Source organism: Ornithodoros turicata, chromosome 1, assembly GCF_037126465.1.
Source record: "Ornithodoros turicata isolate Travis chromosome 1, ASM3712646v1, whole genome shotgun sequence".
Classification (NCBI taxonomy): domain Eukaryota; kingdom Metazoa; phylum Arthropoda; class Arachnida; order Ixodida; family Argasidae; genus Ornithodoros; species Ornithodoros turicata.
The window spans coordinates 155073741-155100878 of NC_088201.1; the positions used below are offsets into that span (position 1 = coordinate 155073741).

General features: G+C 45.6%; 1 protein-coding gene and 27 non-coding genes across 28 annotated transcripts; all 28 read left to right on the forward strand.

The window, feature by feature from the left end:
- The first annotated feature begins 1195 nt into the window (after window positions 1–1195).
- On the forward strand, window positions 1196–2579 carry LOC135387947 (uncharacterized). The gene is made up of 3 exons (XM_064617189.1): window positions 1196–1219; window positions 1280–1332; window positions 1945–2579. The coding sequence occupies exons 1-3, from the start codon at window positions 1196–1198 to the stop codon at window positions 2498–2500; spliced, it is 633 nt and encodes a 210-aa protein (XP_064473259.1). The 3' UTR covers window positions 2501–2579.
- Window positions 2580–13565: 10986 nt separating this feature from the next.
- On the forward strand, window positions 13566–13638 carry Trnav-aac (transfer RNA valine (anticodon AAC)). Its single transcript has one exon. It is a non-coding gene; the product is annotated as a tRNA-Val (tRNA).
- Window positions 13639–13965: 327 nt separating this feature from the next.
- On the forward strand, window positions 13966–14038 carry Trnav-aac (transfer RNA valine (anticodon AAC)). Its single transcript has one exon. It is a non-coding gene; the product is annotated as a tRNA-Val (tRNA).
- Window positions 14039–14317: 279 nt separating this feature from the next.
- Window positions 14318–14390, forward strand: Trnav-aac (transfer RNA valine (anticodon AAC)). Its single transcript has one exon. It is a non-coding gene; the product is annotated as a tRNA-Val (tRNA).
- A 287-nt stretch (window positions 14391–14677) lies between these two features.
- Window positions 14678–14750, forward strand: Trnav-aac (transfer RNA valine (anticodon AAC)). Its single transcript has one exon. It is a non-coding gene; the product is annotated as a tRNA-Val (tRNA).
- Window positions 14751–15013: 263 nt separating this feature from the next.
- On the forward strand, window positions 15014–15086 carry Trnav-aac (transfer RNA valine (anticodon AAC)). The gene has a single exon. It is a non-coding gene; the product is annotated as a tRNA-Val (tRNA).
- Window positions 15087–15346: 260 nt separating this feature from the next.
- On the forward strand, window positions 15347–15419 carry Trnav-uac (transfer RNA valine (anticodon UAC)). Its single transcript has one exon. It is a non-coding gene; the product is annotated as a tRNA-Val (tRNA).
- A 264-nt stretch (window positions 15420–15683) lies between these two features.
- Window positions 15684–15756, forward strand: Trnav-aac (transfer RNA valine (anticodon AAC)). The gene has a single exon. It is a non-coding gene; the product is annotated as a tRNA-Val (tRNA).
- A 263-nt stretch (window positions 15757–16019) lies between these two features.
- On the forward strand, window positions 16020–16092 carry Trnai-uau (transfer RNA isoleucine (anticodon UAU)). Its single transcript has one exon. It is a non-coding gene; the product is annotated as a tRNA-Ile (tRNA).
- Window positions 16093–16354: 262 nt separating this feature from the next.
- On the forward strand, window positions 16355–16427 carry Trnav-aac (transfer RNA valine (anticodon AAC)). The gene has a single exon. It is a non-coding gene; the product is annotated as a tRNA-Val (tRNA).
- Window positions 16428–16693: 266 nt separating this feature from the next.
- Trnav-aac (transfer RNA valine (anticodon AAC)) lies at window positions 16694–16766 on the forward strand. Its single transcript has one exon. It is a non-coding gene; the product is annotated as a tRNA-Val (tRNA).
- A 267-nt stretch (window positions 16767–17033) lies between these two features.
- Window positions 17034–17106, forward strand: Trnav-aac (transfer RNA valine (anticodon AAC)). The gene has a single exon. It is a non-coding gene; the product is annotated as a tRNA-Val (tRNA).
- A 265-nt stretch (window positions 17107–17371) lies between these two features.
- Window positions 17372–17444, forward strand: Trnav-aac (transfer RNA valine (anticodon AAC)). The gene has a single exon. It is a non-coding gene; the product is annotated as a tRNA-Val (tRNA).
- Window positions 17445–17705: 261 nt separating this feature from the next.
- On the forward strand, window positions 17706–17778 carry Trnav-aac (transfer RNA valine (anticodon AAC)). Its single transcript has one exon. It is a non-coding gene; the product is annotated as a tRNA-Val (tRNA).
- A 265-nt stretch (window positions 17779–18043) lies between these two features.
- On the forward strand, window positions 18044–18116 carry Trnav-aac (transfer RNA valine (anticodon AAC)). Its single transcript has one exon. It is a non-coding gene; the product is annotated as a tRNA-Val (tRNA).
- Window positions 18117–18390: 274 nt separating this feature from the next.
- On the forward strand, window positions 18391–18463 carry Trnav-aac (transfer RNA valine (anticodon AAC)). The gene has a single exon. It is a non-coding gene; the product is annotated as a tRNA-Val (tRNA).
- A 264-nt stretch (window positions 18464–18727) lies between these two features.
- Trnav-aac (transfer RNA valine (anticodon AAC)) lies at window positions 18728–18800 on the forward strand. Its single transcript has one exon. It is a non-coding gene; the product is annotated as a tRNA-Val (tRNA).
- Window positions 18801–19060: 260 nt separating this feature from the next.
- Trnav-aac (transfer RNA valine (anticodon AAC)) lies at window positions 19061–19133 on the forward strand. The gene has a single exon. It is a non-coding gene; the product is annotated as a tRNA-Val (tRNA).
- A 266-nt stretch (window positions 19134–19399) lies between these two features.
- Window positions 19400–19472, forward strand: Trnav-aac (transfer RNA valine (anticodon AAC)). The gene has a single exon. It is a non-coding gene; the product is annotated as a tRNA-Val (tRNA).
- A 259-nt stretch (window positions 19473–19731) lies between these two features.
- Window positions 19732–19804, forward strand: Trnav-aac (transfer RNA valine (anticodon AAC)). Its single transcript has one exon. It is a non-coding gene; the product is annotated as a tRNA-Val (tRNA).
- Window positions 19805–20064: 260 nt separating this feature from the next.
- Trnav-aac (transfer RNA valine (anticodon AAC)) lies at window positions 20065–20137 on the forward strand. The gene has a single exon. It is a non-coding gene; the product is annotated as a tRNA-Val (tRNA).
- A 282-nt stretch (window positions 20138–20419) lies between these two features.
- Window positions 20420–20492, forward strand: Trnav-aac (transfer RNA valine (anticodon AAC)). The gene has a single exon. It is a non-coding gene; the product is annotated as a tRNA-Val (tRNA).
- Window positions 20493–20765: 273 nt separating this feature from the next.
- On the forward strand, window positions 20766–20838 carry Trnav-aac (transfer RNA valine (anticodon AAC)). The gene has a single exon. It is a non-coding gene; the product is annotated as a tRNA-Val (tRNA).
- A 267-nt stretch (window positions 20839–21105) lies between these two features.
- Window positions 21106–21178, forward strand: Trnav-aac (transfer RNA valine (anticodon AAC)). Its single transcript has one exon. It is a non-coding gene; the product is annotated as a tRNA-Val (tRNA).
- Window positions 21179–21438: 260 nt separating this feature from the next.
- Trnav-aac (transfer RNA valine (anticodon AAC)) lies at window positions 21439–21511 on the forward strand. Its single transcript has one exon. It is a non-coding gene; the product is annotated as a tRNA-Val (tRNA).
- Window positions 21512–21770: 259 nt separating this feature from the next.
- Window positions 21771–21843, forward strand: Trnav-aac (transfer RNA valine (anticodon AAC)). The gene has a single exon. It is a non-coding gene; the product is annotated as a tRNA-Val (tRNA).
- A 259-nt stretch (window positions 21844–22102) lies between these two features.
- On the forward strand, window positions 22103–22175 carry Trnav-aac (transfer RNA valine (anticodon AAC)). The gene has a single exon. It is a non-coding gene; the product is annotated as a tRNA-Val (tRNA).
- Window positions 22176–22431: 256 nt separating this feature from the next.
- Window positions 22432–22504, forward strand: Trnav-aac (transfer RNA valine (anticodon AAC)). The gene has a single exon. It is a non-coding gene; the product is annotated as a tRNA-Val (tRNA).
- The last annotated feature ends 4634 nt before the right edge of the window (window positions 22505–27138 follow it).

Consider the following 27138-nt stretch of genomic DNA (forward strand, 5'->3'; position numbering starts at 1 on the left):
GTTGACGTAGCTGCATTAAAACTTCCATCTGATGTATGGATGCGACACAATTTTGGCGAAACCACTGTGCTCTCCACCTCCGTGTTGAACAAAGCAGGTAACGATCTTCTAACCGAGAAGCTCCTGATCATCAAGACAAGCTCTCCTGAGAAGACTATACAGTGCGCGAGGTATATGAAAGGGAAGCTTCATGACTATTGTGACATACAGACCATAGAAGAGCTGCAGAGTCTTCTCAACACGACACATGAACTAACGCTTTGCATTGGATGCGGTGCAGTAGATGAGTTTGTCCCTGTCAATGTCAACAACTCAACCATTGTGAGTGTCAGAGACGGTCAAGCAATCAGCAAGAAATGCAGCCGGATTGTTGGAGAAAAAGGTAAGATTCACCTGCCACTAAGATGTTCCTCTGCCACATATAAGGCACGTTAAATTACACGTTGCCATTGCTTACAGGAAGTGCGTGTCTTCATTGCAAGTATGCAAGAAAGTTGCTGTTCACACAAAGGTGCAAAGCAAGAGGAAAAGTTGTTTCCATGTTCCACATCGTTTCCATGTTTTATTATAGCGTCAGGAGTAGAACAATTAGCGATCTTCGTTTTCATTTCTCATTTTTTGCTCCAGGATGAAGAGTCCTAGATTATACGAGCACCTTCGACGACATAAAATCCTGTGCCTTCCTAGCCCCAGAACACTGCGTAGCTACTTGAAAAACTATAAAAGTGGATTTGGGTTCAACCCAAACTTATTCTCTGCCCTTGCAAAAAAGACTGCCACAATGCAGGAATTTGAATGCCATGGTGGGATCGTTTTGGATGAAATGAAGCTGTCCGAGAACATCACTGTGACGTTATCAGGAAAACTGGATGGTTTTGTTGACCTGGGTCAGTTCACAACTGAAAAGGACAAAGCTGTTCCAGCTGACCACGGTTTAGTACTGCTTTTCCAACCATTTTCAGGGAAGTGGACACAGATAGTCGGTGAGTGATGACACCTGATAATGGTTTTACACATTTGAGCCACAAGGGATCATACCCCCTTTCTAATCATTATTACAGGAGTCTTTGCATCATCAGGAAATGTGAAGGAAAATATCCTATCGAAGATAATTATTGATGCTATCCTACAGTGTGAGCAGGCAGGCCTCAAGGTTGACTATCTCTGTTGTGACGGGGCAGCCTGGAATCGGAGCATGTGGAAACGATTCGGCATTAAGGTACGTTTGCGTGATACTCTAGGGCGGCTCTGAAATTAACCTGGTGTTAATTCCTCGCAGGCTACATCCAGCGACATCAAGTGCTGCGCTCCTCACCCCGTCGACTTGAACAGGTTCATTTATTTTGTGTCTGCGAAACATGCTGCTCAAGTGTGGTTTTGATACCCCACATGGAAGGGTATGCTCTCTTCTGTCTCCACAAAAGCTTAGGGTTCTCCCGACCATTATTACTTTGTCGCCATATGGAGTGAAGCATTGTTTTCATTCTCTGTTTTGGGCGCTTGGGTCTTGCACACAGGTAATTAAAGAGCACATCCAGGCTGCCTGGAAGGCCGATTCCAACGTTCTGACACTGAGGGCAATGCCTCATGTTTCACACTCAGTGCTATTCCCAAATGCATTTGAAAAGATGCGGGTAAACTTGGCTTTTCGCTTGTTCAGGGAAGAGGTGCTGCGGGGCCTTGCTCTGTACAGGCAAACTATTGAAAAACAGTATGGCAGCTGTGAAGCCACAGAGAACTTTATCAAGCGCGTTAACAGACTCATCAAGGTCATGACGTCAAGGTGCAGTAGTGATGCGCTGAGGTAAATTCCCATTGCAAATGAGATGTCTCAAGAAGGCTTGGCATTCAGGATCTTGTTCTTTATTATTATTGTCAACTTGCTTTCACTGCCATAGGAGCAAGAATATACTAATAACCCTCTTTGTTTTCTTGTTTTCTTAGATTCCGCTCTTCGGAGGCAGCTTACATAGAGGAGTTCCTGAGCTTCTTGAACGTCTGGGAGCAACATGCAAAAAGTGGCGGGTTCCTGAGCAAGAGTACTGCGGAAGGACTGAGAGTCACCCTCAAGAGCACTACAAGCCTTCTGGAATACTTATCATCTCATGGCTATCGCTATCTGATGACCGTAAGACTCAGCCAGGACAGTTTGGAACGTGTTTTTGGCATCATCAGACAGACATTTGGACCGAATGATCATCCAACACCAACACAGTTTTTAGTAGCAACAAACTGTTTCAGTTTTTATAACTTGGCAAAATCTCCTGTTGGATGTGCAGTTTCAGAGGGGATTGTGTCATCCCTTCTAAGCACCGCAGAAGGAGCTTCATCAACTGGAGACCTGGATGCTCTCATGGATGCCGGAGACTTGGACTGTGTGCAACAAAGGATGGACTCTGACCAGATGTCCTGTGTTCAACAGAAGAGTGACTCGCGCTTGATATACTATGTTGCAGGGTATACAGCAAGGAAATCTCTTGCCACTCTTAACTGTGCGTAATGTTCTGCTTCTTGTTTGAAGGATTCTCCTGTAAGGGACCTCCTCCATCCTTCCAGCTTCACGCAAGCCATTGACCGTGGAGGCCTTTTATATGTTACAGAAAGGTTTTACAAACTCATCGAGTATCTCGGTTACGCCCCATTTCGTCCTAACGTTTATTTCGTCCAAGTACTCACAACGTCCAAATATTTAATTCGTCCGAAAAAAATCGGACGTACTGGACACTTGGACGAAATGAACAGGCGAGGAGAAACTTGCCCAGCGTGTCCAATACCCGTACCGTCCAATAGCCCATTTCGTCCAAATGGGGGAATTCCCAAAGGCTCTGCTCCTTTCGGCAGACGACTGCCTAAGGCTCTGCTCCTTTCGGCAGGCGACTGCCCTGCTGCATTCATGAAAGCACAGGCCATTTTGACACTGGGCGAATGGCTGGTGACTGTATTCATGAAAGCAAATGGATTATCGATCAAACGGGGAATCACAGAAAACAAAATCCCGCTCACAGGACCGCTGACCTACAGTGACCATCCAGTTAACGATGTGTTGTTTTCTATAACTGTGTTCTCGCTAAGTACCGCGTTTCCCAATGTCAGTGATCTTCCTTGGAAACATCTAGGGATCCGAAAGGAAACTTGTGGCCCTTTGCCGTTACGTAGACTACTTCGAGCGGCAGTGGCTTACCAACGTTCATCTCTGGAATTAGTTTGTGGATGAGGACGATCTCCGCACAAACAATCACGCCGAAGGGTGGCACAATTAGCTGCGCATGAAATTCAAGAGCCAACCCCACATGACGTTTTCGAAGTTCCTCGTCGAATTTGAGTCAACCATACACAATGTAAAGCACAACCAGGTAAGCAACAAATTCGCATAATCAGGGAATATCATCATGATAATTAATAGAATATAGCATATATACTTCCTCGCTTGCTATCTTTGTATTCATGCTTCTTACCGTCATTTGCAGGTACGCATTCGGCTGCTGTTGAACGGGGCTTCGCCAAGCAGGAGACGAGGCAATTTCGTGGCGAACAACGCGACGATACAAGAGGCTCGCTCTTCCTTCTCATGGGCGTACGGAAAATACAGCTCAGGGGAAATGATGCTGGGAAACGAAGCACCCTTCACAGACGTAACAGAGCGGTTTGCTCATGTCATCAAGGCATACCTGCAGCGCATGTCCCACTTGCTGGGCCATGCTAACTAATAAGTTAGTTGTTCAAATGAAAAAAAAAGAAAAAAAAAACTAAACGGAGAAGGCTGAGCATTTGTTTCTCGTTTTACTCGGTGTACAACATCTTTCAGTGGGAATGTTTAAATCCCACCTTCAATCCTAAACGAAGCAATTGTTCACTCGCATTCGGAGATCCCCCTCCCTTTTCGGACGAAACAAGCGTTTGGACGGTACGGTTATTTGGACGGGTTGGTCAAGTTTTCCCCCCTTTGGTTCAGTTCGTCCAATGCCCACTATGTCCAATTTCTTTCGGACGTGCTGAGTACTTGGACGTTGTGAATACTTGGACGAGATAAACATTTGGACGAATCGGGGTGCTACCGAGTATCTCGAAGGGGCTTTCACTAATGTCTTTAGTTTGCATGAGCTAAACTCTGAGAGTGTACTGGATGTGCTCAATTGTATAAGGGGGCGCATTCCAGCAGCGGGATGCGAGATTCATCAAGTGTCGCTAACTCAGAAAATAACAAAGTTCTATATCATAACGAGGCTGCACTTCTATCCAAAAGGTGTAAATCAAACGCGGAAGGAAAAGAGGGCAAGGCTGAGGTTATCTAAACAAAGCCGCCTTTTATAAGCTATCTTCTTTGTCTTTGTGCCCAGTGCTTTGCAATGTTCACTTGTATTTCTTCTTCATGGATTTTAGTTTGTGAAGGTACACTTCCCGAGATTCATGTACATACGTTAGCATTCTTGCTCAGCTGTGTTGCTTTTTTTATGGGTTTGCCTGACGAAGTGGAAGCGTTTCCAGAATAAAAGTACCTGTAGTATGACGATGTCTTTCTAGTGAATTTTTGGTGGCTAAAATGCCATCTAATATAGCTTGACGACAAACTGAAAAGAAAAGGCGCTTTGAAACTGTGAGCAATGAAACTAACGTGATATTCTAATATGCTTAATTTCAGTCAGTGGGAGTACATAATTCACGAAACAGACTATGCCATTTAAAATGGGATGTACAAACCCATTATAGTCCGTGTTCTCGTTTTATTCCAAACCCCACCCTGGTTTTCATGTACAGCGAAGCTGCTGCGAACTGGCATCGCTACTCCGTGCAGCGCCATCTGTCGGTTTCTTCCGGGGACAGCTCGCGCCTGCGCCCGCGAACGTCACACCAGGTACATATTCTAGCCACCATAGTTATAGCCCTGGCTAGCCCCAAGCGCGAGGAGGGTACTATTTTCCGCGGCGGACGTAGAGCTGTCGGCTGTCCACCAATCAGGGACGATGGATGTTAAAAGATTTATTCCGAAGCGTTTATTCTTCAAAGTTTATTTTTCGGAGTTTATTTCGACAGCGTGGATTTTCTCATGATTTATATTGAAGAGTTTATTTTGCAAATTTGATATTTGGGAGATTTATTTTTGAACGTTTTATTTTTACATGATTTATTTCGGCGTCATCCCACGGGGGAGGGGGATATATTTATTAGACGAAAAGGGAAAAAAACGGCTAAAGGTCAGCCAAACGGGACGTCGGCTTGCTATTCTAAAAATACATAAAATAAATAAATAAATAAATAAAATTGAGAAATAGGAGATAAATGAAACGGACGCGACGGAACAGCACGATAGTTAGTTGATTATTAGGTTAGTAAAAGTTCGGTGTTTGCATTTTCATGTTCAGGTTAGTCTAAGTGTGCTTTGGCAGTTTCCGCGCAGAAACAGCCAGATAACATTTATTTACAGTAGTTTATTTTGCAACGGGGACTTCGATCACCTTATTTTGAGATACGGCCAATTTTTCGAGACCGGTTCTTTGGATTTTCCATCTTTCGACAATCCTTGCTAGTTGCACGTTGGATGACCCAAAACCTGTACCCGTCTGTCTTTGCACGGCGCACAAAGGGAGGCCTTCTAAGGAAGATAAGGAGAAACTCCAGGGCACTGGGGATTCTCCGCTGAACTAGTGTCTACGCTGAACGAAAGGTCTGGTGTAATGTGAAGTACCCTGTGAAAACCAAGGAGTGTCTAAAAATATAGTACTGAAGTTTCCGAGTAATAATCAGAGCGTTATGAGACGGAAATCGAGCTCCGAGACCTCGTCGCGCGTCAAGTTCCTTTCATTTTATCTTGTACATTTATACATAAAGATGGAGTTCAAGGAGTTATTCCGAAATCTTAAGCTGTTTGGAGAAGGCGTTTGATCGAAGACCGCTTAGTCGCAAGCCGTTCGGTCGAAAGCCGGTTGATCGACGCCATCTGTTCGAAAGACGTTTTTTCGAAGGGAGTTCGAAGCTCGCAGCGTGTCCTTAGCACCTCTTTTTCTGTAACTTTTGATTCGAACATACGGAGCATGAGGCAATCAGTGTATTCTCCTTTTTTGTTTGTTTCTTGCTTTTCTTTTTTTTTTGCAGCTAAAGAGGGGAGACCACTGGTCATTTGCATGAAGGTTTCATTGGTCATTCACGAACAGCATAGCCTTCTAGCTTTTTACTCTCCCCCACCCGAAAGGAAATAAAATTGAATAAAATTGAATTGAATTGAATAGAACAATGCGGAAGTATACCCCGTAGCTGTAGGACACATATCGAAGAAAATGTCAAGTTGGGAGCAGCCAATAGTCTGTGCTTCTTTTGGGCACCCTTTTCATTGCTGGGATCCGGAATGGGATAGTGATATGTGCACGAAAGGCACTCGAAGTATAAATGTTAAGAAGGAAATTTCGCCACAGTATAAAATACAGATATTGTATTAACAGCCATATAAAACTTTAGATCAATCTTGTTTATAGTATGCATCTGCTCCAAACGAAGCAATAAAAAACTCAATCAAACGACCGCTGCCGTTTCGATCAAACGGTGTTCGCTCAAATGACTTTCGACCAAATGTCCCGCGTTCGATGAAACGGCTTTCGTTCTTGCGTAAACGATTTCTCCGGGGGCATTTTTCTCTGGGGACGGTTCTTCCTGGGGACATTTTTTCCCGGGATGAAAATCTGGCATCTCGGGCGAGCTTTGATTATATGAAACGACTTCTCCGTGATCATTCCTTCATTTGGCAACTAGCGCTCATATTCATCTCTGGAAACCCCAATTTTGTAATTGCATCTGTGTTGCCCTTCAAGAATAGTGATTTTCCTAAAATACGCATAAATTTGGCTCAGATGGTGTCCAGTTCTTCAGCTTTTCCACGACCGAATTTCACGTTTTCAAGTTTAGATTGAATTAACTGAGACCTCAGCATCCAACACAATGAAATCTGGAGTAAAAATTTACGCTTCAGAAATTATTCTAAAAAAGAAAAGAAGGCATATATTATCCTGTCCCACATAATAAGGAGGCCGAACTGTACTTTTTTGCCACACTCAAACAAGAACCTGTTATGTTGTCAGGTGACCATAGTTATTATTTTTCTATAAAGTGTCCTTTTATTTTTTGTGGAATCGTTCCTCTTGGCGTTCAGGAAAAAAAAAAAAGATTCTGTTGGGAATATCGCGACTCCCGCTGCAAGGCCTTGCCGCTCGACCTTCCCATATCTTTTTTGGTTGGTTTCCGTGTGTCTTTATCGCCCTTCACCTCCTTTGTACGGTTTTGCAAACTCGTACACCAGAAGAAAGGGAGTCCCCTGTCACTGGGGTTGTCGACTGACATAATTTTTCTCAGCGGGTATAAGGTGAAAGAAAAAGAAGGGAGAACATGGAGGAAAGGAGCCTTCCAAATATGTTACTCAAGTTTGCGGGTAATGATAAGAAGTCTGTTCTACGACGGAAATTTTGAAAAGTCTTTTGCACAAACGCCTTGTAAATGAATTCAGATATTTGATAATGCTTACTTACCAGAAATATACATATCAAAATGTCATTTTTGCATGAATAATAGAGTTATTATCAAGGTAAATTCCATGTTGTAAAAACATTTTTGGGACCCCTCATATAGGACCCCGGTTAGCGAATGCTGCCCTGTTGTGCATTTCTGACACACAAAATATGGACTTTGTCGCAGGCAATGCTATGTACCTCGTATCTTTAATGAGCTCCCCTTCGACAGTTTTTCTTTGGAATCGAAGTACAAACTAAAAAAAGCGCTACGGCAACTTTATCATAGGATGTAGTACCTTTATATGTTCATGTACTGTCAAACTGTATGCCGCTGACTGCTTCAGGCCCAGTGCCACAAGCTTTTCCGCTTAGACGGGCCTGTTTTATTATATTTGTAGTTTGCTTTCTTGAGTAAAATTATTATTATTATTATTATTATTATTATTATTATTTATTATTATTATTATTATTATGTAAGCGAGTGCAGAAAAAAAAGGAATACCGTTTCGAGCAGATTTTCCAGACTGGCATTGTAAGCGCTGTGTGTAGGCAATGTTTATAGCCTAATTTACAGCCGCTGGTAGATCCAATTGAGAGCCTCCGAGATACCGGCATCCGTACTATCCGATCACACTTGTACGTCGGCATACAGTAAGTATGCACTAGTAAAACAATACGAAGAGCAACTAAAAATTCCATAATCAGTCAGTACAGGCGGTAGTGACTTGTGAAAACAATAATTGTAGCATGAATATATAAGAACAAAAAAATAAAAATAAAGTACTCATGTAGCAATAGGAGACAAGCAAAAAGACGTGAATGTCTCGAATCGAACTGCGGACCTTTCGTGGCAAAGTCCGACACTTTACCACTCGACAAACAGCGCAGAGGGCGCGGGCCGCCTTAAACTGGCGAGGTCAACCATGCACAATGGGGATTATTTCGTGAGTCGGAGGCGAACGGCGTGATAAGGACGGCGAGCTTGGCGCCATCTAGAATCGGGAAAATCGTGAATCGGAGTTGCTCCCCGACTGGTATGCCCTCTTAACCACTTCGCGTAACCTTGTAATGCGTGCAAGTATGCGAAAGCTGCAGTTATGATGGGCGGCAAGTGCGCGCATTTCAATGGGGAACTGTAGCTAGAGCTGTTACAAGGGCGAATAGAGAACAACAGCGCTGTGAAACCTCCGAGCTTTTGTGAAGCTGCTATCTGGCCCGCATATTTTGTTGTTATCTAGTTTCGTATGTCCACACAAACGTACAAGGTAAGCTGGCTAGGGTGCTCATGCACTCTTAAGTGGGGATACGAGTGAGGCGGCATCTCCGATTCACGATTTTTTCGCGTGTAGATGGCACCACACGAACATACGTGTCTCAGCCTGGAGGAAGCTGTAACCATTACCCTTAGTACAAATAACTCACTCCTCCGCAGGGTTGTGTAGTCGCATAAACACTTGTGACCTCCTTGACTATTGAGATGCAGGGATCTCACGTCATGTTTGGGTTGCCAAGGTCAACTCAGCTACAGAAAAAGAAGGAAAGAAAGAAGGAGGTCGCGACGAAAGCCAATTCTTCCCTTTTGTCCCTCTGTGGACTGCATCTGATGACTTCTTGGTGCTATGCTATCTTAGATTGTCTGACTTTCTGGAAACAGCGCGGAGTCCAAATGTTATATTTCGTTGGCCCTCGCTTATTTATATAAACCTGCTCATTTTTCTTTGGCGCTGAGTTCTCACACTAGAAAATTTTGCGGACGCATTTTGTATTTATGACAGAATGTTTGTATTTAACTGACTATTCTGTTTTAGTGTATTTACTTTGCGTCTGTGTGCAAGTGAATCTAAATTTGTTTGTCGCTACAAACATTAACCGAATAGCTCCTCGAAACCTAGACAAGATAACCCGTGCAGCAGACCTTTGCATTTTGTCTTCTTTCTTTGTTTTTTCTCGGATAGCGTGGATGTGCAGAGATCCAAGATTGCATATGCATACGCTAAATAAGGTGGAACTAATGTTTTGATTGATTTATTTATAAAAGAAAAAAATGGAGATGTTAGTCTCGAGCCACTCGGGACTAATGCTTTATATGCTGTTAATTTAATATGTTTTGTTGTACCATGGCGAAATTTCCTTCTTAGTATCCACAGACTTCGAGTGGCTTTCGCACACATATGGATATCCCATTTCAGAACTTTCCCTTTAAATTTGCCGCCAGCAATGAGAAGGGTGCCCAGAAGAAGCACAGACTGTCGTCTGCTCCCAACGTGAGGCCACTTTCTTCAATATGTGTAGTTCGTCGGATTGTTCCCACTTTTCTGTTCAGCTGTGTTGTTCTTAAATGACAAAGGTCTTAAAATAACCTGTGGCTTCCCCTCTTCGGCTGAACAAAGCAAACAAACAAATAGAAAAGCAGAGGACACTGATTGCCTGCACCGCATGCTCGAATCAAAAGTTACAGAGCAGTCCACGGAGCTTTGAACTGCTTTGCAACGAACTGCGCCGATCCAACGGTATTCGACCAAACGACGTTCGATGAAATGGCCGGACACCCAGTTTTAGTTTATTTACTTTGCGCTTATCTGCAAGTGAACCTAAATTTGGTCCTTACAACATACATGTATCCTTCGAAATCTAGACAAGATATCAGAAGGCCGAAACTTAAAAGGCCGAAAAATTAAAACATCGAACAATCAGAATCCCAAAAATTCAGAAAACCGAACTATCAGCAGGACGGAAAGCCAGAAAACCGAACCAGAAAAAATGAGCTCCACAAATTAAGTAGGATAGACTTGTTGAGAATTAATACCGAACCCCTTTAACACCCCAACTTCCCTTTAGATAACGTATACTTTCGATCACTTAGGCGGAAAACAAAAAGTAAAAGTAGAGATGACTATGTTATTGCATGTGTTTATTGTACACTACGACAATCACGTTCGGGTTGCCAAATGTATAGAGCGACACCATCTCCTCTAAAATTCATTGACTGGGTGGTACAAGTCATTCACTGGCAACCACCCACCAGGCACTTTCTTTTTGTAAACATGTCCCTAAGAGTCTAGGCAGCTAAGACGCTCAGACTTGCAAATGCAGGTTGCAGTACATCATTGCAACTAGTGTTCCGTGAAGTTTGGGAGCAAGCCTTTTTTTTTCAGAACCTGCCATTTTTTGGGTCAATACACCCAATAAGCACCCTTCTTTTGAGTGTAATATGTGACACCCCTGTTACACCCATCATTGGGGTGTAACATTTACACTCATAAGGGTGTGAGTTATCTAACACTCATTTGACACTCATAGGGGTGTAAAAAATACTGTGCAGGTGACGTTTTTTCCAGGGCACGTATCTTCAGGGAACATTTTTTTCCAGGGAGTATTTCTTCAGGGAACATTTTTTCCAGGAACATTTCTTGCGGGGACATTTTTTGGGGAACATTTTTTCCTGGACCCGCCCGAGCCTGGGACACTTACGAGCACTTATGAGATATTGATCTAAGACATTAATCTAACGACATGTTTGTGTGTGAGACTACATACTTCACTCTGTAGGCTGAAAACTAAAGAGGCCGAGAACTCGGAAGACCGAACTATCGAAAGCCAGAAGCCACCAAGAAATGAAAAATATATATTCGAAAAGTTACATCTGCTATACATAAGGTAGTTCCACAACGCTGTGCTCATGACAGGTATTGGGAATTAATGTGCTAAATGCTTTTTATGCATTTAAAATAACTTTGTATGACCTTGTCCAGCACATGCCACATTTTGGCACAATCCCTCGTGTACTGGGGTTGATCTTACAGCTGTGGATAGAGAAAGAGCTTCTTTTTTAAAAGTTATTTTAAAAAGTCAATTTCTACGGGGATTCTTTTTCAACGTTTTATTCTTAAATTATTTAATTCGCAGACATCCTCTTGGAATTCCTTATTTTTCGGCCTTTCCACAATCCAGTCTTCGACTGTTTGACATTACCTCATTAAAACAAAGAAAGAAAGGAAACTGTCTTTCAATTTCAACACATCGGAAGAGCGAATGATAATACCACTCGCTCTCACTGTGCCTCACCTCCCCCAACCCTACAGTTCTTTTTACGTGCGTGCGATGCGAGACGAATATTGTGTAAGTCCATTGGCAGGATCTGTAGCAAAGTTTTCCTGGTCTATGCCGCCTATTCTCCCTATTCTCGAGGCCTTCCCATTATTTTGCGACGACCTACTCAACGTGGATCTCTCCAGACAATGAAATAACTGATGTTCAACATGTTAATGTTCAACAGTTGCCGCCTGCGTCGATCCCGTCGTATGCTTGTGTGTATGAGTGAGCAAAAATGTAAGACTGAAAGGAGGATGAGTGAGAGAGAGTGGCTGGTTTGTCCCTTCAGATGACGCACCCTGGAAGACACTGAGAAGGCGTGTTAGCTTAGCTCAATTGGTAGAGCCCTGGACCGGTAATCCAGCAGATGTCGCTCCGAGTCCTGCAGCTGGCTAACCTTTTCAGTGACTTTCATCTCCAGACAGGTTTCACGGCCTCAGTTTGGCGCTTCCGCTGCCGGAGAAACCCCTTCTGGGATAGGCTGCCAGAACAGTGACTGCATTCCGCGGAACGATATGAGGTTCTCTTGTGACCGCCAATGTGGCGCTACTGTACGATGGCAAGACAGGGCAGTTCACGGAGCCGTACATACCTCAAGTTTTTTCAATATTGTGAACAACTGGACGCATGGACAGACATGACATGGACACGTAAATATTCAAGAAAGAATTCCGCGTAGATGCTACTGATTACATTTCACATATGTGCTATAGTAAACGAGCTACGAACGTCCAAAAGCCAGAGACCGAACTTAAAAATGTTTTGCAGCTTTCGTAAGGTTTTTAAAAACTTCTGCAAAAAAATGCAAATGTCTCCAATGCGAATTGTTTGAAATTCGAAAATCTATCGAACAAGGCCATTTTGGTCCAAATCGGTTCAGTATTAGATGCATAAGATCGCATTGTTTCGCCCATAGAGAATACATGGGGTCGCCGAAGGTCGTATCCCCTCTTAAGATGCTCAGGACGCGCGCAGATGCGTTCTTTACTTACTTGTTGCAAAAGAGCAGGACGCCAATGACGTGCTTCCATGATCCCGAGTTCCCAGCTTCACATGAACATGCACTCTCTGCACCCCAGATGCTCAAAATTGTCTGTAGTCCTGTACCTTGCTGCACGTGCAGCATATGGCTAGCCATATTGCAGACCCCCCTTACGTGTAAATTTCCCAATTATTATTTAGCGTGCTAACACATGCAAGTCAAAAACATTCTGCGTAGATTCCAGCCATATGTAAGCACAAACACAACACATTCGACTCGCCGCTCTACAGCATGACTCTGCGCGCGCTTTCCGCGAGGGGCGCTGTAGCACAATAGCTAGTGACGCCTCTAACGAAGTGCCGGTCGCCTATAGCGATGGCAGGACTTCATGCTTTCTGGAACGCACGAACGGCCCGTGTTGAACGAGACGTCAGAGCAAGGTCTTTCGTCAGCTACCTGAAGGCGAAGCTTTTGTGGACATTATCATTAATCGGAAACAAGAAGCTCTGTGATGAAAAACCACGGCAAAAACTATCCCCGATAATAAACTGCTTCGATTGCGCAACATTCGGTCGCATCCTCAAAGGAAGTTAGAGGAATGTCTGTGGACGGGTCTATGTAAGCCCGGGTATTAATACGAACGCACACGAGGGGTGTGCAGTATGTACTTTACTTGTTTTATATTGTGCAATAAACAAACAAAAAGTGTAGTGGTTATCATATGTGCCTAACACAGCAAGGTCCTCGGTTAGATCCCGAGCAAAAATACGTTTTATGGACCTCTGGTTGTGTTTATTCTTCCTTATCCGTGTTATTGTTGCAAACATATCCCCCCCCCCGCCCCCTGAACACCAACACGCACACACACACATGAGAAGAAAGAGAAAAGTCTGTCGTATTGCACTCTCGCAGGTTGTTCTGTTTTTTCCTCTGTGGAGATATCCTTTAGAGAATGCAACAGAGTTGCACCGGTTAGGAGCGGCTGACAGCTTGTGCTTGTTTCTGTGGTGTAGTGGTTATCACATGTGCCTAACACGCACAAGGTCCTCGGTTCGATCCCGAGCGGAAACACATTTTATGGACCACTGGTTGTATTTATTCTTCCTTATCCGATTAGTAAGATAAAGTGTTATTGTTGTAAACATATCCCCCCGTACACCAACACACACACACACACACACACACACACACACACACACACACACACACACACACACACACACACACACACACACACACACACGTGTTTCTTCATTAGCAGTAGGACGCGAACAGAAGAAAGAGAATAGTCTGTCGTCCTGCACACTCGCAGGTTGTTCTGTTTTTTCCTCTGTGGAGTTGTCCATTAGAGAATCGAACATAGTTGCACCGGTGAGGAGCGGGTGACAGCGTGTGCTTGTTTCCGTGGTGTAGTGGTTATCACATGTGCCTAACACGCACAAGGTCCTCGGTTCGATCCCGAGCGGAAACACGTTTTATGGACCTCTGGTTGTGTTTATTCTTCCTTATCCGATTAGTAAGATAAAGTGTTATTGTTGTATACATATCCCCCCGTACATCAACACACACACACACACACACACACACACACACACGTGTTTCTTCATTAGCAGTAGGACGCGAACAGAAGAAAGAGAATAGTCTGTCGTCCTGCACACTCGCAGGTTGTTCTGTTTTTTCCTCTGTGGAGTTGTCCATTAGAGAATCGAACATAGTTGCACCGGTGAGGAGCGGGTGACAGCGTGTGCTTGTTTCCGTGGTGTAGTGGTTATCACATGTGCCTAACACGCACAAGGTCCTCGGTTCGATCCCGAGCGGAAACACGTTTTATGGACCTCTGGTTGTGTTTATTCTTCCTTATCCGATTAGTAAGATAAAGTGTTATTGTTGTATACATATCCCCCCGTACATCAACACACACACACACACACACACACACACACACACACACACACGTGTTTCTTCATTAGCAGTAGGACGCGAACAGAAGAAAGAGAATAGTCTGTCGTCCTGCACACTCGCAGGTTGTTCTGTTTTTTCCTCTGTGGAGTTGTCCATTAGAGAATCGAACATAGTTGCACCGGTGAGGAGCGGGTGACAGCGTGTGCTTGTTTCCGTGGTGTAGTGGTTATCACATGTGCCTAACACGCACAAGGTCCTCGGTTCGATCCCGATCGGAAACACGTTTTATGGACCTCTGGTTGTGTTTATTCTTCCTTATCCGATTAGTAAGATAAAGTGTTATTGTTGTATACATATCCCCCCGTACATCAACACACACACACACACACGTGTTTCTTCATTAGCAGTAGGACGCGAACAGAAGAAAGAGAATAGTCTGTCGTCCTGCACACTCGCAGGTTGTTCTGTTTTTTCCTCTGTGGAGTTGTCCATTAGAGAATCGAACATAGTTGCACCGGTGAGGAGCGGGTGACAGCGTGTGCTTGTTTCCGTGGTGTAGTGGTTATCACATGTGCCTAACACGCACAAGGTCCTCGGTTCGATCCCGAGCGGAAACACGTTTTATGGACCTCTGGTTGTGTTTATTCTTCCTTATCCGATTAGTAAGATAAAGTGTTATTGTTGTATACATATCCCCCGTACATCAACACACACACACACACGTGTTTCTTCATTAGCAGTAGGACGCGAACAGAAGAACGAGAATAGTCTGTCGTCCTGCACACTCGCAGGTTGTTCTGTTTTTTCCTCTGTGGAGTTGTCCATTAGAGAATCGAACATAGTTGCACCGGTGAGGAGCGGGTGACAGCGTGTGCTTGTTTCCGTGGTGTAGTGGTTATCACATGTGCCTTACACGCACAAGGTCCTCGGTTCGATCCCGAGCGGAAACACGTTTTATGGACCTCTGGTTGTGTTTATTCTTCCTTATCCGATTAGAAAGATAAAGTGTTGTTGTATACATATCCCCCCGTACATCAACACACACACACACACACACACGTGTTTCTTCATTAGCAGTAGGACGCGAACAGGAGAACGAGAATAGTCTGTCGTCCTGCACACTCGCAGGTTGTTCTGTTTTTTCCTCTGTGGAGTTGTCCATTAGAGAATCGAACGTAGTTGCACCGGTGAGGAGCGGGTGACAGCGTGTGCTTGTTTCCGTGGTGTAGTGGTTATCACATGTGCCTAACACGCACAAGGTCCTCGGTTCGATCCCGAGCGGAAACACGTTTTATGGACCTCTGGTTGTGTTTATTCTTCCTTATCCGATTAGTAAGATAAAGTGTTATTGTTGTATACATATCCCCCCGTACATCAACACACACACACAGACACGTGTTTCTTCATTAGCAGTAGGACGCGAACAGGAGAACGAGAATAGTCTGTCGTCCTGCACACTCGCAGGTTGTTCTGTTTTTTCCTCTGTGGAGTTGTCCATTAGAGAATCGAACGTAGTTGCACCGGTGAGGAGCGGGTGACAGCGTGTGCTTGTTTCCGTGGTGTAGTGGTTATCACATGTGCCTTATACGCACAAGGTCCTCGGTTCGATCCCGAGCGGAAACACGTTTTATGGACCTCTGGTTGTGTTTATTCTTCCTTATCCGATTAGAAAGATAAAGTGTTGTTGTATACATATCCCCCCGTACATCAACACACACACACACACACACGTGTTTCTTCATTAGCAGTAGGACGCGAACAGGAGAACGAGAATAGTCTGTCGTCCTGCACACTCGCAGGTTGTTCTGTTTTTTCCTCTGTGGAGTTGTCCATTAGAGAATCGAACGTAGTTGCACCGGTGAGGAGCGGGTGACAGCGTGTGCTTGTTTCCGTGGTGTAGTGGTTATCACATGTGCCTAACACGCACAAGGTCCTCGGTTCGATCCCGAGCGGAAACACGTTTTATGGACTTCTGGTTGTGTTTATTCTTCCTTATCCGATTAGTAAGATAAAGTGTTATTGTTGTATACATATCCCCCGTACATCAACACACACACACACACACACACGTGTTTCTTCATTAGCAGTAGGACGCGAACAGAAGAAAGAGAATAGTCTGTCGTCCTGCACACTCGCAGGTTGTTCTGTTTTTTCCTCTGTGGAGTTGTCCATTAGAGAATCGAACATAGTTGCACCGGTGAGGAGCGGGTGACAGCGTGTGCTTGTTTCCGTGGTGTAGTGGTTATCACATGTGCCTAACACGCACAAGGTCCTCGGTTCGATCCCGAGCGGAAACACGTTTTATGGACCTCTGGTTGTGTTTATTCTTCCTTATCCGATTAGTAAGATAAAGTGTTATTGTTGTATACATATCCCCCCGTACATCAACACACACACACACACACACACGTGTTTCTTCATTAGCAGTAGGACGCGAACAGAAGAAAGAGAATAGTCTGTCGTCCTGCGCACTCGCAGGTTGTTCTGTTTTTTCCTCTGTGGAGTTGTCCATTAGAGAATCGAACATAGTTGCACCGGTGAGGAGCGGGTGACAGTGTGTGCTTGTTTCCGTGGTGTAGTGGTTGTCACATGTGCCTAACACGCACAAGGTCCTCGGTTCGATCCCGAGCGGAAACACGTTTTATGGACCTCTGGTTCTGTTTATTCTTCCTTATCCGATTAGTAAGATAAAGTGTTATTGTTGTATACATATCCCCCCGTACATCAACACACACACACACACACACGTGTTTCTTCATTAGCAGTAGGACGCGAACAGAAGAAAGAGAATAGTCTGTCGTCCTGCGCACTCGCAGGTTGTTCTGTTTTTTCCTCTGTGGAGTTGTCCATTAGAGAATCGAACATAGTTGCACCGGTGAGGAGCGGGTGACAGCGTGTGCTTGTTTCCGTGGTGTAGTGGTTGTCACATGTGCCTAACACGCACAAGGTCCTCGGTTCGATCCCGAGCGGAAACACGTTTTATGGACCTCTGGTTGTGTTTATTCTTCCTTATCCGATTAGTAAGATAAAGTGTTATTGTTGTATACATATCCCCCCGTACATCAACACACACACACACACGTGTTTCTTCATTAGCAGTAGGACGCGAACAGAAGAAAGAGAATAGTCTGTCGTCCTGCACACTCGCAGGTTGTTCTGTTTTTTCCTCTGTGGAGTTGTCCATTAGAGAATCGAACATAGTTGCACCGGTGAGGAGCGGGTGACAGCGTGTGCTTGTTTCCGTGGTGTAGTGGTTATCACATGTGCCTAACACGCACAAGGTCCTCGGTTCGATCCCGAGCGGAAACACGTTTTATGGACCTCTGGTTGTGTTTATTCTTCCTTATCCGATTAGAAAGATAAAGTGTTATTGTTGTATACATATCCCCCCGTACATCAACACACACACACACACACACGTGTTTCTTCATTAGCAGTAGGACGCGAACAGGAGAACGAGAATAGTCTGTCGTCCTGCACACTCGCAGGTTGTTCTGTTTTTTCCTCTGTGGAGTTGTCCATTAGAGAATCGAACTTAGTTGCACCGGTGAGGAGCGGGTGACAGCGTGTGCTTGTTTCCGTGGTGTAGTGGTTATCACATGTGCCTAACACGCACAAGGTCCTCGGTTCGATCCCGAGCGGAAACACGTTTTATCGACCTCTGGTTGTGTTTATTCTTCCTTATCCGATTAGTAAGATAAAGTGTTATTGTTGTATACATATCCCCCGTACATCAACACACACACACACACACACACACACACACGTGTTTCTTCATTAGCAGTAGGACGCGAACAGAAGAAAGAGAATAGTCTGTCGTCCTGCGCACTCGCAGGTTGTTCTGTTTTTTCCTCTGTGGAGTTGTCCATTAGAGAATCGAACATAGTTGCACCGGTGAGGAGCGGGTGACAGCGTGTGCTTGTTTCCGTGGTGTAGTGGTTATCACATGTGCCTAACACGCACAAGGTCCTCGGTTCGATCCCGAGCGGAAACACGTTTTATGGACCTCTGGTTGTGTTTATTCTTCCTTATCCGATTAGTAAGATAAAGTGTTATTGTTGTAAACATATCCCCCCGGTACACCAACACACACACACACACACGTGTTTCTTCATTAGCAGTAGGACGCGAACAGAAGAAAGAGAATAGTCTGTCGTCCTGCACTCTCGCAGGTTGTTCTGTTTTTTCCTCTGTGGAGTTGTCCATTAGAGAATCGAACATAGTTGCACCGGTGAGGAGCGGGTGACAGTGTGTGCTTGTTTCCGTGGTGTAGTGGTTATCACATGTGCCTAACACGCACAAGGTCCTCGGTTCGATCCCGAGCGGAAACACGTTTTATGGACCTCTGGTTGTGTTTATTCTTCCTTATCCGATTAGTAAGATAAAGTGTTATTGTTGTATACATATCCCCCGTACATCAACACACACACACACACGTGTTTCTTCATTAGCAGTAGGACGCGAACAGAAGAACGAGAATAGTCTGTCGTCCTGCACTCTCGCAGGTTGTTCTGTTTTTTCCTCTGTGGAGTTGTCCATTAGAGAATCGAACATAGTTGCACCGGTGAGGAGCGGGTGACAGCGTGTGCTTGTTTCCGTGGTGTAGTGGTTATCACATGTGCCTAACACGCACAAGGTCCTCGGTTCGATCCCGAGCGGAAACACGTTTTATGGACCTCTGGTTGTGTTTATTCTTCCTTATCCGATTTGTAAGATAAAGTGTTATTGTTGTAAACATATCCCCCCGGTACACCAACACACACACACACACACACGTGTTTCTTCATTAGCAGTAGGACGCGAACAGAGGAAAGAGAATAGTCTGTCGTCCTGCATTCTCGCAGGTTGTTCTGTTTTTTCCTCTGTGGAGATGTCCATTAGAGAATCGAACATAGTTGCACCGGTGAGGAGCGGGTGACAGTGTGTGCTTGTTTCCGTGGTGTAGTGGTTATCACATGTGCCTAACACGCACAAGGTCCTCGGTTCGATCCCGAGCGGAAACACGTTTTATGGACCTCTGGTTGTGTTTATTCTTCCTTATCCGATTAGTAAGATAAAGTGTTATTGTTGTAAACATATCCCCCCCTACAGCAACACACACAGACAGGTGTTTCTTCATTAGCAGTAGGACGCGAACAGAAGAACGAGAATTGTCTGTCGTCCTGCACTCTCGCAGGTTGTTCTGTTTTTTCCTCTGTGGAGATGTCCATTAGAGAATCGAACATAGTTGCACCGGTGAGGAGCGGGTGACAGCGTGTGCTTGTTTCCGTGGTGTAGTGGTTATCACATGTGCCTAACACGCACAAGGTCCTCGGTTCGATCCCGAGCGGAAACACGTTTTATGGACCTCTGGTTGTGTTTATTCTTCCTTATCCGATTAGTAAGATAAAGTGTTATTGTTGTATACATATCCCCCGTACATCAACACACACACACACACGTGTTTCTTCATTAGCAGTAGGACGCGAACAGAAGAACGAGAATAGTCTGTCGTCCTGCACTCTCGCAGGTTGTTCTGTTTTTTCCTCTGTGGAGTTGTCCATTAGAGAATCGAACATAGTTGCACCGGTGAGGAGCGGGTGACAGCGTGTGCTTGTTTCCGTGGTGTAGTGGTTATCACATGTGCCTAACACGCACAAGGTCCTCGGTTCGATCCCGAGCGGAAACACGTTTTATGGACCTCTGGTTGTGTTTATTCTTCCTTATCCGATTTGTAAGATAAAGTGTTATTGTTGTAAACATATCCCCCCGGTACACCAACACACACACACACACACACACACACACACACACACGTGTTTCTTCATTAGCAGTAGGACGCGAACAGAGGAAAGAGAATAGTCTGTCATCCTGCATTCTCGCAGGTTGTTCTGTTTTTTCCTCTGTGGAGTTGTCCATTAGAGAATCGAACATAGTTGCACCGGTGAGGAGCGGGTGACAGTATGTGCTTGTTTCCGTGGTGTAGTGGTTATCACATGTGCCTAACACGCACAAGGTCCTCGGTTCGATCCCGAGCGGAAACACGTTTTATGGACCTCTGGTTCTGTTTATTCTTCCTTATCCGATTTGTAAGATAAAGTGTTATTGTTGTATACATATCCCCCCGTACATCAACACACACACACACACACACACACACACGTGTTTCTTCATTAGCAGTAGGACGCGAACAGAGGAAAGAGAATAGTCTGTCATCCTGCATTCTCGCAGGTTGTTCTGTTTTTTCCTCTGTGGAGTTGTCCATTAGAGAATCGAACATAGTTGCACCGGTGAGGAGCGGGTGACAGTATGTGCTTGTTTCCGTGGTGTAGTGGTTATCACATGTGCCTAACACGCACAAGGTCCTCGGTTCGATCCCGAGCGGAAACACGTTTTATGGACCTCTGGTTGTGTTTATTCTTCCTTATCCGATTAGTAAGATAAAGTGTTATTGTTGTAAACATATCCCCCCGTACAGCAACACACACACACATACACACACGTGTTTCTTCATTAGCAGTAGGACGGGAACAGAAGAAAGAGAATAGTCTGTCGTCCTGCACTCTCGCAGGTTGTTCTGTTTTTTCCTCTGTGGAGATGTCCATTAGAGAATCGAACATAGTTGCACCGGTGAGGAGCGGGTGACAGTGTGTGCTTGTTTCCGTGGTGTAGTGGTTATCACATGTGCCTAACACGTACAAGGTCCTCGGTTCGATCCCGAGCGGAAACACGTTTTATGGACCTCTGGTTGTGTTTATTCTTCCTTATCCGATTAGTAAGATAAAGTGTCATTGTTGTAAACATATCCCCCCCTACAGCAACACACACAGACACGTGTTTCTTCATTAGCAGTAGGACGCGAACAGAAGAACGAGAATAGTCTGTCGTCCTGCACTCTCGCAGGTTGTTCTGTTTTTTTCCTCTGTGGAGATGTCCATTAGAGAATCGAACATAGTTGCACCGGTGAGGAGCGGTTGACAGTGTGTGCTTGTTTCCGTGGTGTAGTGGTTATCACATGTGCCTAACACGTACAAGGTCCTCGGTTCGATCCCGAGCGGAAACACGTTTTATGGACCTCTGGTTGTGTTTATTCTTTCTTATCCGATTAGTAAGATAAAGTGTCATTGTTGTAAACATATCCCCCCGTAAAGCAACACACACAGACAGGTGTTTCTTCATTAGCAGTAGGACGCGAACAGAAGAACGAGAATAGTCTGTCGTCCTGCACTCTCGCAGGTTGTTCTGTTTTTTCCTCTGTGGAGTTGTCCATTAGAGAATCGAACATAGTTGCACCGGTGAGGAGCGGGTGACAGCGTGTGCTTGTTTCCGTGGTGTAGTGGTTATCACATGTGCCTAACACGCACCAGGTCCTCGGTTCGATCCCGAGCGGAAACACATTTTATGGACCTCTGGTTGTGTTTATTCTTTCTTATCCGATTAGTAAGATAAAGTGTCATTGTTGTAAACATATCCCCCCGTAAAGCAACACACACAGACAGGTGTTTCTTCATTAGCAGTAGGACGCGAACAGAAGAAAGAGAATAGTCTGTCGTCCTGCACACTCGCAGGTTGTTCTGTTTTTTCCTCTGTGGAGTTGTCCATTAGAGAATCGAACATAGTTGCACCTGTGAGGAGCGGGTGACAGCGTGTGCTTGTTTCCGTGGTGTAGTGGTTATCACATGTGCCTAACAGGCACAAGGTCCTCGGTTCGATCCCGAGCGGAAACACGTTTTATGGACCTCTGGTTGTGTTTATTCTTCCTTATCCGATTAGTAAGATAAAGTGTTATTGTTGTAAACATATCCCCCCGGTACACCAACACACACACGTGTTTCTTCATTAGCAGTAGGACGCGAACAGAGGAAAGAGAATAGTCTGTCGTCCTGCATTCTCGCAGGTTGTTCTGTTTTTTCCTCTGTGGAGATGTCCATTAGAGAATCGAACATAGTTGCACCGGTGAGGAGCGGGTGACAGCGTGTGCTTGTTTCCGTGGTGTAGTGGTTATCACATGTGCCAAACACGCACAAGGTCCTCGGTTCGATCCCGAGCGGAAACACGTTTTATGGACCTCTGGTTGTGTTTATTCTTCCTTATCCGATTAGTAAGATAAAGTGTTATTGTTGTATACATATCCCCCCGTACATCAACACACACACACACGTGTTTCTTCATTAGCAGTAGGACGCGAACAGAAGAAGGCTTGCACTGTGGCATTGAGGAGTGCTCGGTCACCCTCCCAGGTGTATATCGCTCGCTGAGTGACCCCTGGTTTGCCAATCCCGAACGATGCGCAGCTACCCAGGGCCGACGAGCCGCAAAAACGGCGAAACACGTGTCCTCTGGTGCTGTCGCATCGTTCAATGAGTATCTGTTTCTCTACGTGCAGCCATAGAAGCCATCTTAACTGTAAGTTTGAATTTCAAACACGTCTAGCATCATTTACCTATTTTTTTAATGGCTTTTCCCCCCTCTTTATAATTCACTGGCTTGCACTGTGGCATTGAGGAGTGCTCGGTCACCCTCCCAGGTGTATATCGCTCGCTGAGCGACCCCTGGTTTGCCAATCCCGAACGATGCGCAGCTACCCAGGGCCGACGAGCCGCAAAAACGGCGAAACACGTGTCCTCTGGTGCTGTCGCATCGTTCAATGAGTATCTGTTTCTCTACGTGCAGCCATAGAAGCCATCTTAACTGTAAGTTTGAATTTCAAACACGTCTAGCATCATTTACCAATTTTTTTAATGGCTTTCCCCCCCTCTTTATAATTCACTGGCTTGCACTGTGGCATTGAGGAGTGCTCGGTCACCCTCGCAGGTGTATATCGCTCGCTGAGTGACCCCTGGTTTGCCAATCCCGAACGATGCGCAGCTACCCAGGGCCGACGAGCCGCAAAAACGGCGAAACACGTGTCCTCTCGTGCTGTCGCATCGTTCAATGAGTATCTGTTTCTCTACGTGCAGCCATAGAAGCCATCTTAACTGTAAGTTTGAATTTCAAACACGTCTAGCATCATTTACCTATTTTTTTAATGGCTTTTCCCCCCTCTTTATAATTCACTGGCTTGCACTGTGGCATTGAGGAGTGCTCGGTCACCCTCCCAGGTGTATATCGCTCGCTGAGTGACCCCTGGTTAACCAATCCCGAACGATGCGCAGCTACCCAGGGCCGACGAGCCGCAAAAACGGCGAAACACGTGTCCTCTGGTGCTGTCGCATCGTTCAATGAGTATCTGTTTCTCTACGTGCAGCCATAGAAGCCATCTTAACTGTAAGTTTGAATTTCAAACACGTCTAGCATCATTTACCAATTTTTTTAATGGCTTTTCCCCCTCTTTATAATTCACTGGCTTGTACTGTGGCATTGAGGAGTGCTCGGTCACCCTCCCAGGTGTATATCGCTCGCTGAGCGACCCCTGGTTTGCCAATCCCGAACGATGCGCAGCTACCCAGGGCCGACGAGCCGCAAAAACGGCGAAACACGTGTCCTCTGGTGCTGTCGCATCGTTCAATGAGTATCTGTTTCTCTACGTGCAGCCATAGAAGCCATCTTAACTGTAAGTTTGAATTTCAAACACGTCTAGCATCATTTACCAATTTTTTTAATGGCTTTCCCCCCCTCTTTATAATTCACTGGCTTGCACTGTGGCATTGAGGAGTGCTCGGTCACCCTCGCAGGTGTATATCGCTCGCTGAGTGACCCCTGGTTTGCCAATCCCGAACGATGCGCAGCTACCCAGGGCCGACGAGCCGCAAAAACGGCGAAACACGTGTCCTCTCGTGCTGTCGCATCGTTCAATGAGTATCTGTTTCTCTACGTGCTGCCATAGAAGCCATCTTAACTGTAAGTTTGAATTTCAAACACGTCTAGCATCATTTACCTATTTTTTTAATGGCTTTTCCCCCCTCTTTATAATTCACTGGCTTGCACTGTGGCATTGAGGAGTACTCGGTCACCCTCCCAGGTGTATATCGCTCGCTGAGTGACCCCTGGTTAACCAATCCCGAACGATGCGCAGCTACCCAGGGCCGACGAGCCGCAAAAACGGCGAAACACGTGTCCTCTGGTGCTGTCGCATCGTTCAATGAGTATCTGTTTCTCTACGTGCAGCCATAGAAGCCATCTTAACTGTAAGTTTGAATTTCAAACACGTCTAGCATCATTTACCTATTTTTTTAATGGCTTTTCCCCCTCTTTATAATTCACTGGCTTGCACTGTGGCATTGAGGAGTGCTCGGTCACCCTCCCAGGTGTATATCGCTCGCTGAGTGACCCCCGGTTTGCCAATCCCGAACGATGCGCAGCTACCCAGGGCCGACGAGCCGCGAAAACGGCGAAACACGTGTCCTCTGGTGCTGTCGCATCGTTCAATGAGTATCTGTTCCTCTACGTGCAGCCATAGAGCCATCTTAACTGTAAGTTTGAATTTCAAACACGTCTAGCATCATTTACCTATTTTTTAATGGCTTCCCCCCCCTCTTTATAATTCACTGGCTTGCACTGTGGCATTGAGGAGTGCTCGGTCACCCTCCCAGGTGTATATCGCTCGCTGAGTGACCCCTGGTTTGCCAATCCCGAACGATGCGCAGCTACCCAGGGCCGACGAGCCGCAAAAACGGCGAAACACGTGACCTCTGGTGCTGTCGCATCGTTCAATGAGTATCTGTTTCTCTACGTGCAGCCATAGAAGCCATCTTAACTGTAAGTTTGAATTTCAAACACGTCTAGCATCATTTACCTATTTTTTTAATGGCTTTTCCCCCCTCTTTATAATTCACTGGCTTGCACTGTGGCATTGAGGAGTGCTCGGTCACCCTCCCAGGTGTGTATCGCTCGCTGAGTGACCCCTGGTTTGCCAATCCCGAACGATGCGCAGCTACCCAGGGCCGACGAGCCGCAAAAACGGCGAAACACGTGTCCTCTGGTGCTGTCGCATCGTTCAATGAGTATCTGTTTCTCTACGTGCAGCCATAGAAGCCATCTTAACTGTAAGTTTGAATTTCAAACACGTCTAGCATCATTTACCTATTTTTTAATGGCTTTCCCCCCCTCTTTATAATTCACTGGCTTGCACTGTGGCATTGAGGAGTGCTCGGTCACCCTCGCAGGTGTATATCGCTCGCTGAGTGACCCCTGGTTTGCCAATCCCGAACGATGCGCAGCTACCCAGGGCCGACGAGCCGCAAAAACGGCGAAACACGTGTCCTCTCGTGCTGTCGCATCGTTCAATGAGTATCTGTTTCTCTACGTGCTGCCATAGAAGCCATCTTAACTGTAAGTTTGAATTTCAAACACGTCTAGCATCATTTACCTATTTTTTTAATGGCTTTTCCCCCCTCTTTATAATTCACTGGCTTGCACTGTGGCATTGAGGAGTACTCGGTCACCCTCCCAGGTGTATATCGCTCGCTGAGTGACCCCTGGTTAACCAATCCCGAACGATGCGCAGCTACCCAGGGCCGACGAGCCGCAAAAACGGCGAAACACGTGTCCTCTGGTGCTGTCGCATCGTTCAATGAGTATCTGTTTCTCTACGTGCAGCCATAGAAGCCATCTTAACTGTAAGTTTGAATTTCAAACACGTCTAGCATCATTTACCTATTTTTTAATGGCTTTCCCCCCCTCTTTATAATTCACTGGCTTGCACTGTGGCATTGAGGAGTGCTCGGTCACCCTCGCAGGTGTATATCGCTCGCTGAGTGACCCCTGGTTTGCCAATCCCGAACGATGCGCAGCTACCCAGGGCCGACGAGCCGCAAAAACGGCGAAACACGTGTCCTCTCGTGCTGTCGCATCGTTCAATGAGTATCTGTTTCTCTACGTGCTGCCATAGAAGCCATCTTAACTGTAAGTTTGAATTTCAAACACGTCTAGCATCATTTACCTATTTTTTTAATGGCTTTTCCCCCCTCTTTATAATTCACTGGCTTGCACTGTGGCATTGAGGAGTACTCGGTCACCCTCCCAGGTGTATATCGCTCGCTGAGTGACCCCTGGTTAACCAATCCCGAACGATGCGCAGCTACCCAGGGCCGACGAGCCGCAAAAACGGCGAAACACGTGTCCTCTGGTGCTGTCGCATCGTTCAATGAGTATCTGTTTCTCTACGTGCAGCCATAGAAGCCATCTTAACTGTAAGTTTGAATTTCAAACACGTCTAGCATCATTTACCTATTTTTTTAATGGCTTTTCCCCCTCTTTATAATTCACTGGCTTGCACTGTGGCATTGAGGAGTGCTCGGTCACCCTCCCAGGTGTATATCGCTCGCTGAGTGACCCCCGGTTTGCCAATCCCGAACGATGCGCAGCTACCCAGGGCCGACGAGCCGCGAAAACGGCGAAACACGTGTCCTCTGGTGCTGTCGCATCGTTCAATGAGTATCTGTTCCTCTACGTGCAGCCATAGAGCCATCTTAACTGTAAGTTTGAATTTCAAACACGTCTAGCATCATTTACCTATTTTTTAATGGCTTCCCCCCCCTCTTTATAATTCACTGGCTTGCACTGTGGCATTGAGGAGTGCTCGGTCACCCTCCCAGGTGTATATCGCTCGCTGAGTGACCCCTGGTTTGCCAATCCCGAACGATGCGCAGCTACCCAGGGCCGACGAGCCGCAAAAACGGCGAAACACGTGACCTCTGGTGCTGTCGCATCGTTCAATGAGTATCTGTTTCTCTACGTGCAGCCATAGAA

Bases quoted from the DNA above. Each gene is read 5' to 3' on its own strand.
- LOC135387947 (XM_064617189.1), top strand. From the start codon at position 1,196: ATGTGGAAACGATTCGGCATTAAG. The intron at 1,220-1,279 runs GTACGTTTGCGT...AATTCCTCGCAG, and splicing joins GGAAACGATTCGGCATTAAG to GCTACATCCAGCGACATCAA. The intron at 1,333-1,944 runs GTTCATTTATTT...TTGTTTTCTTAG, and splicing joins CACCCCGTCGACTTGAACAG to ATTCCGCTCTTCGGAGGCAG.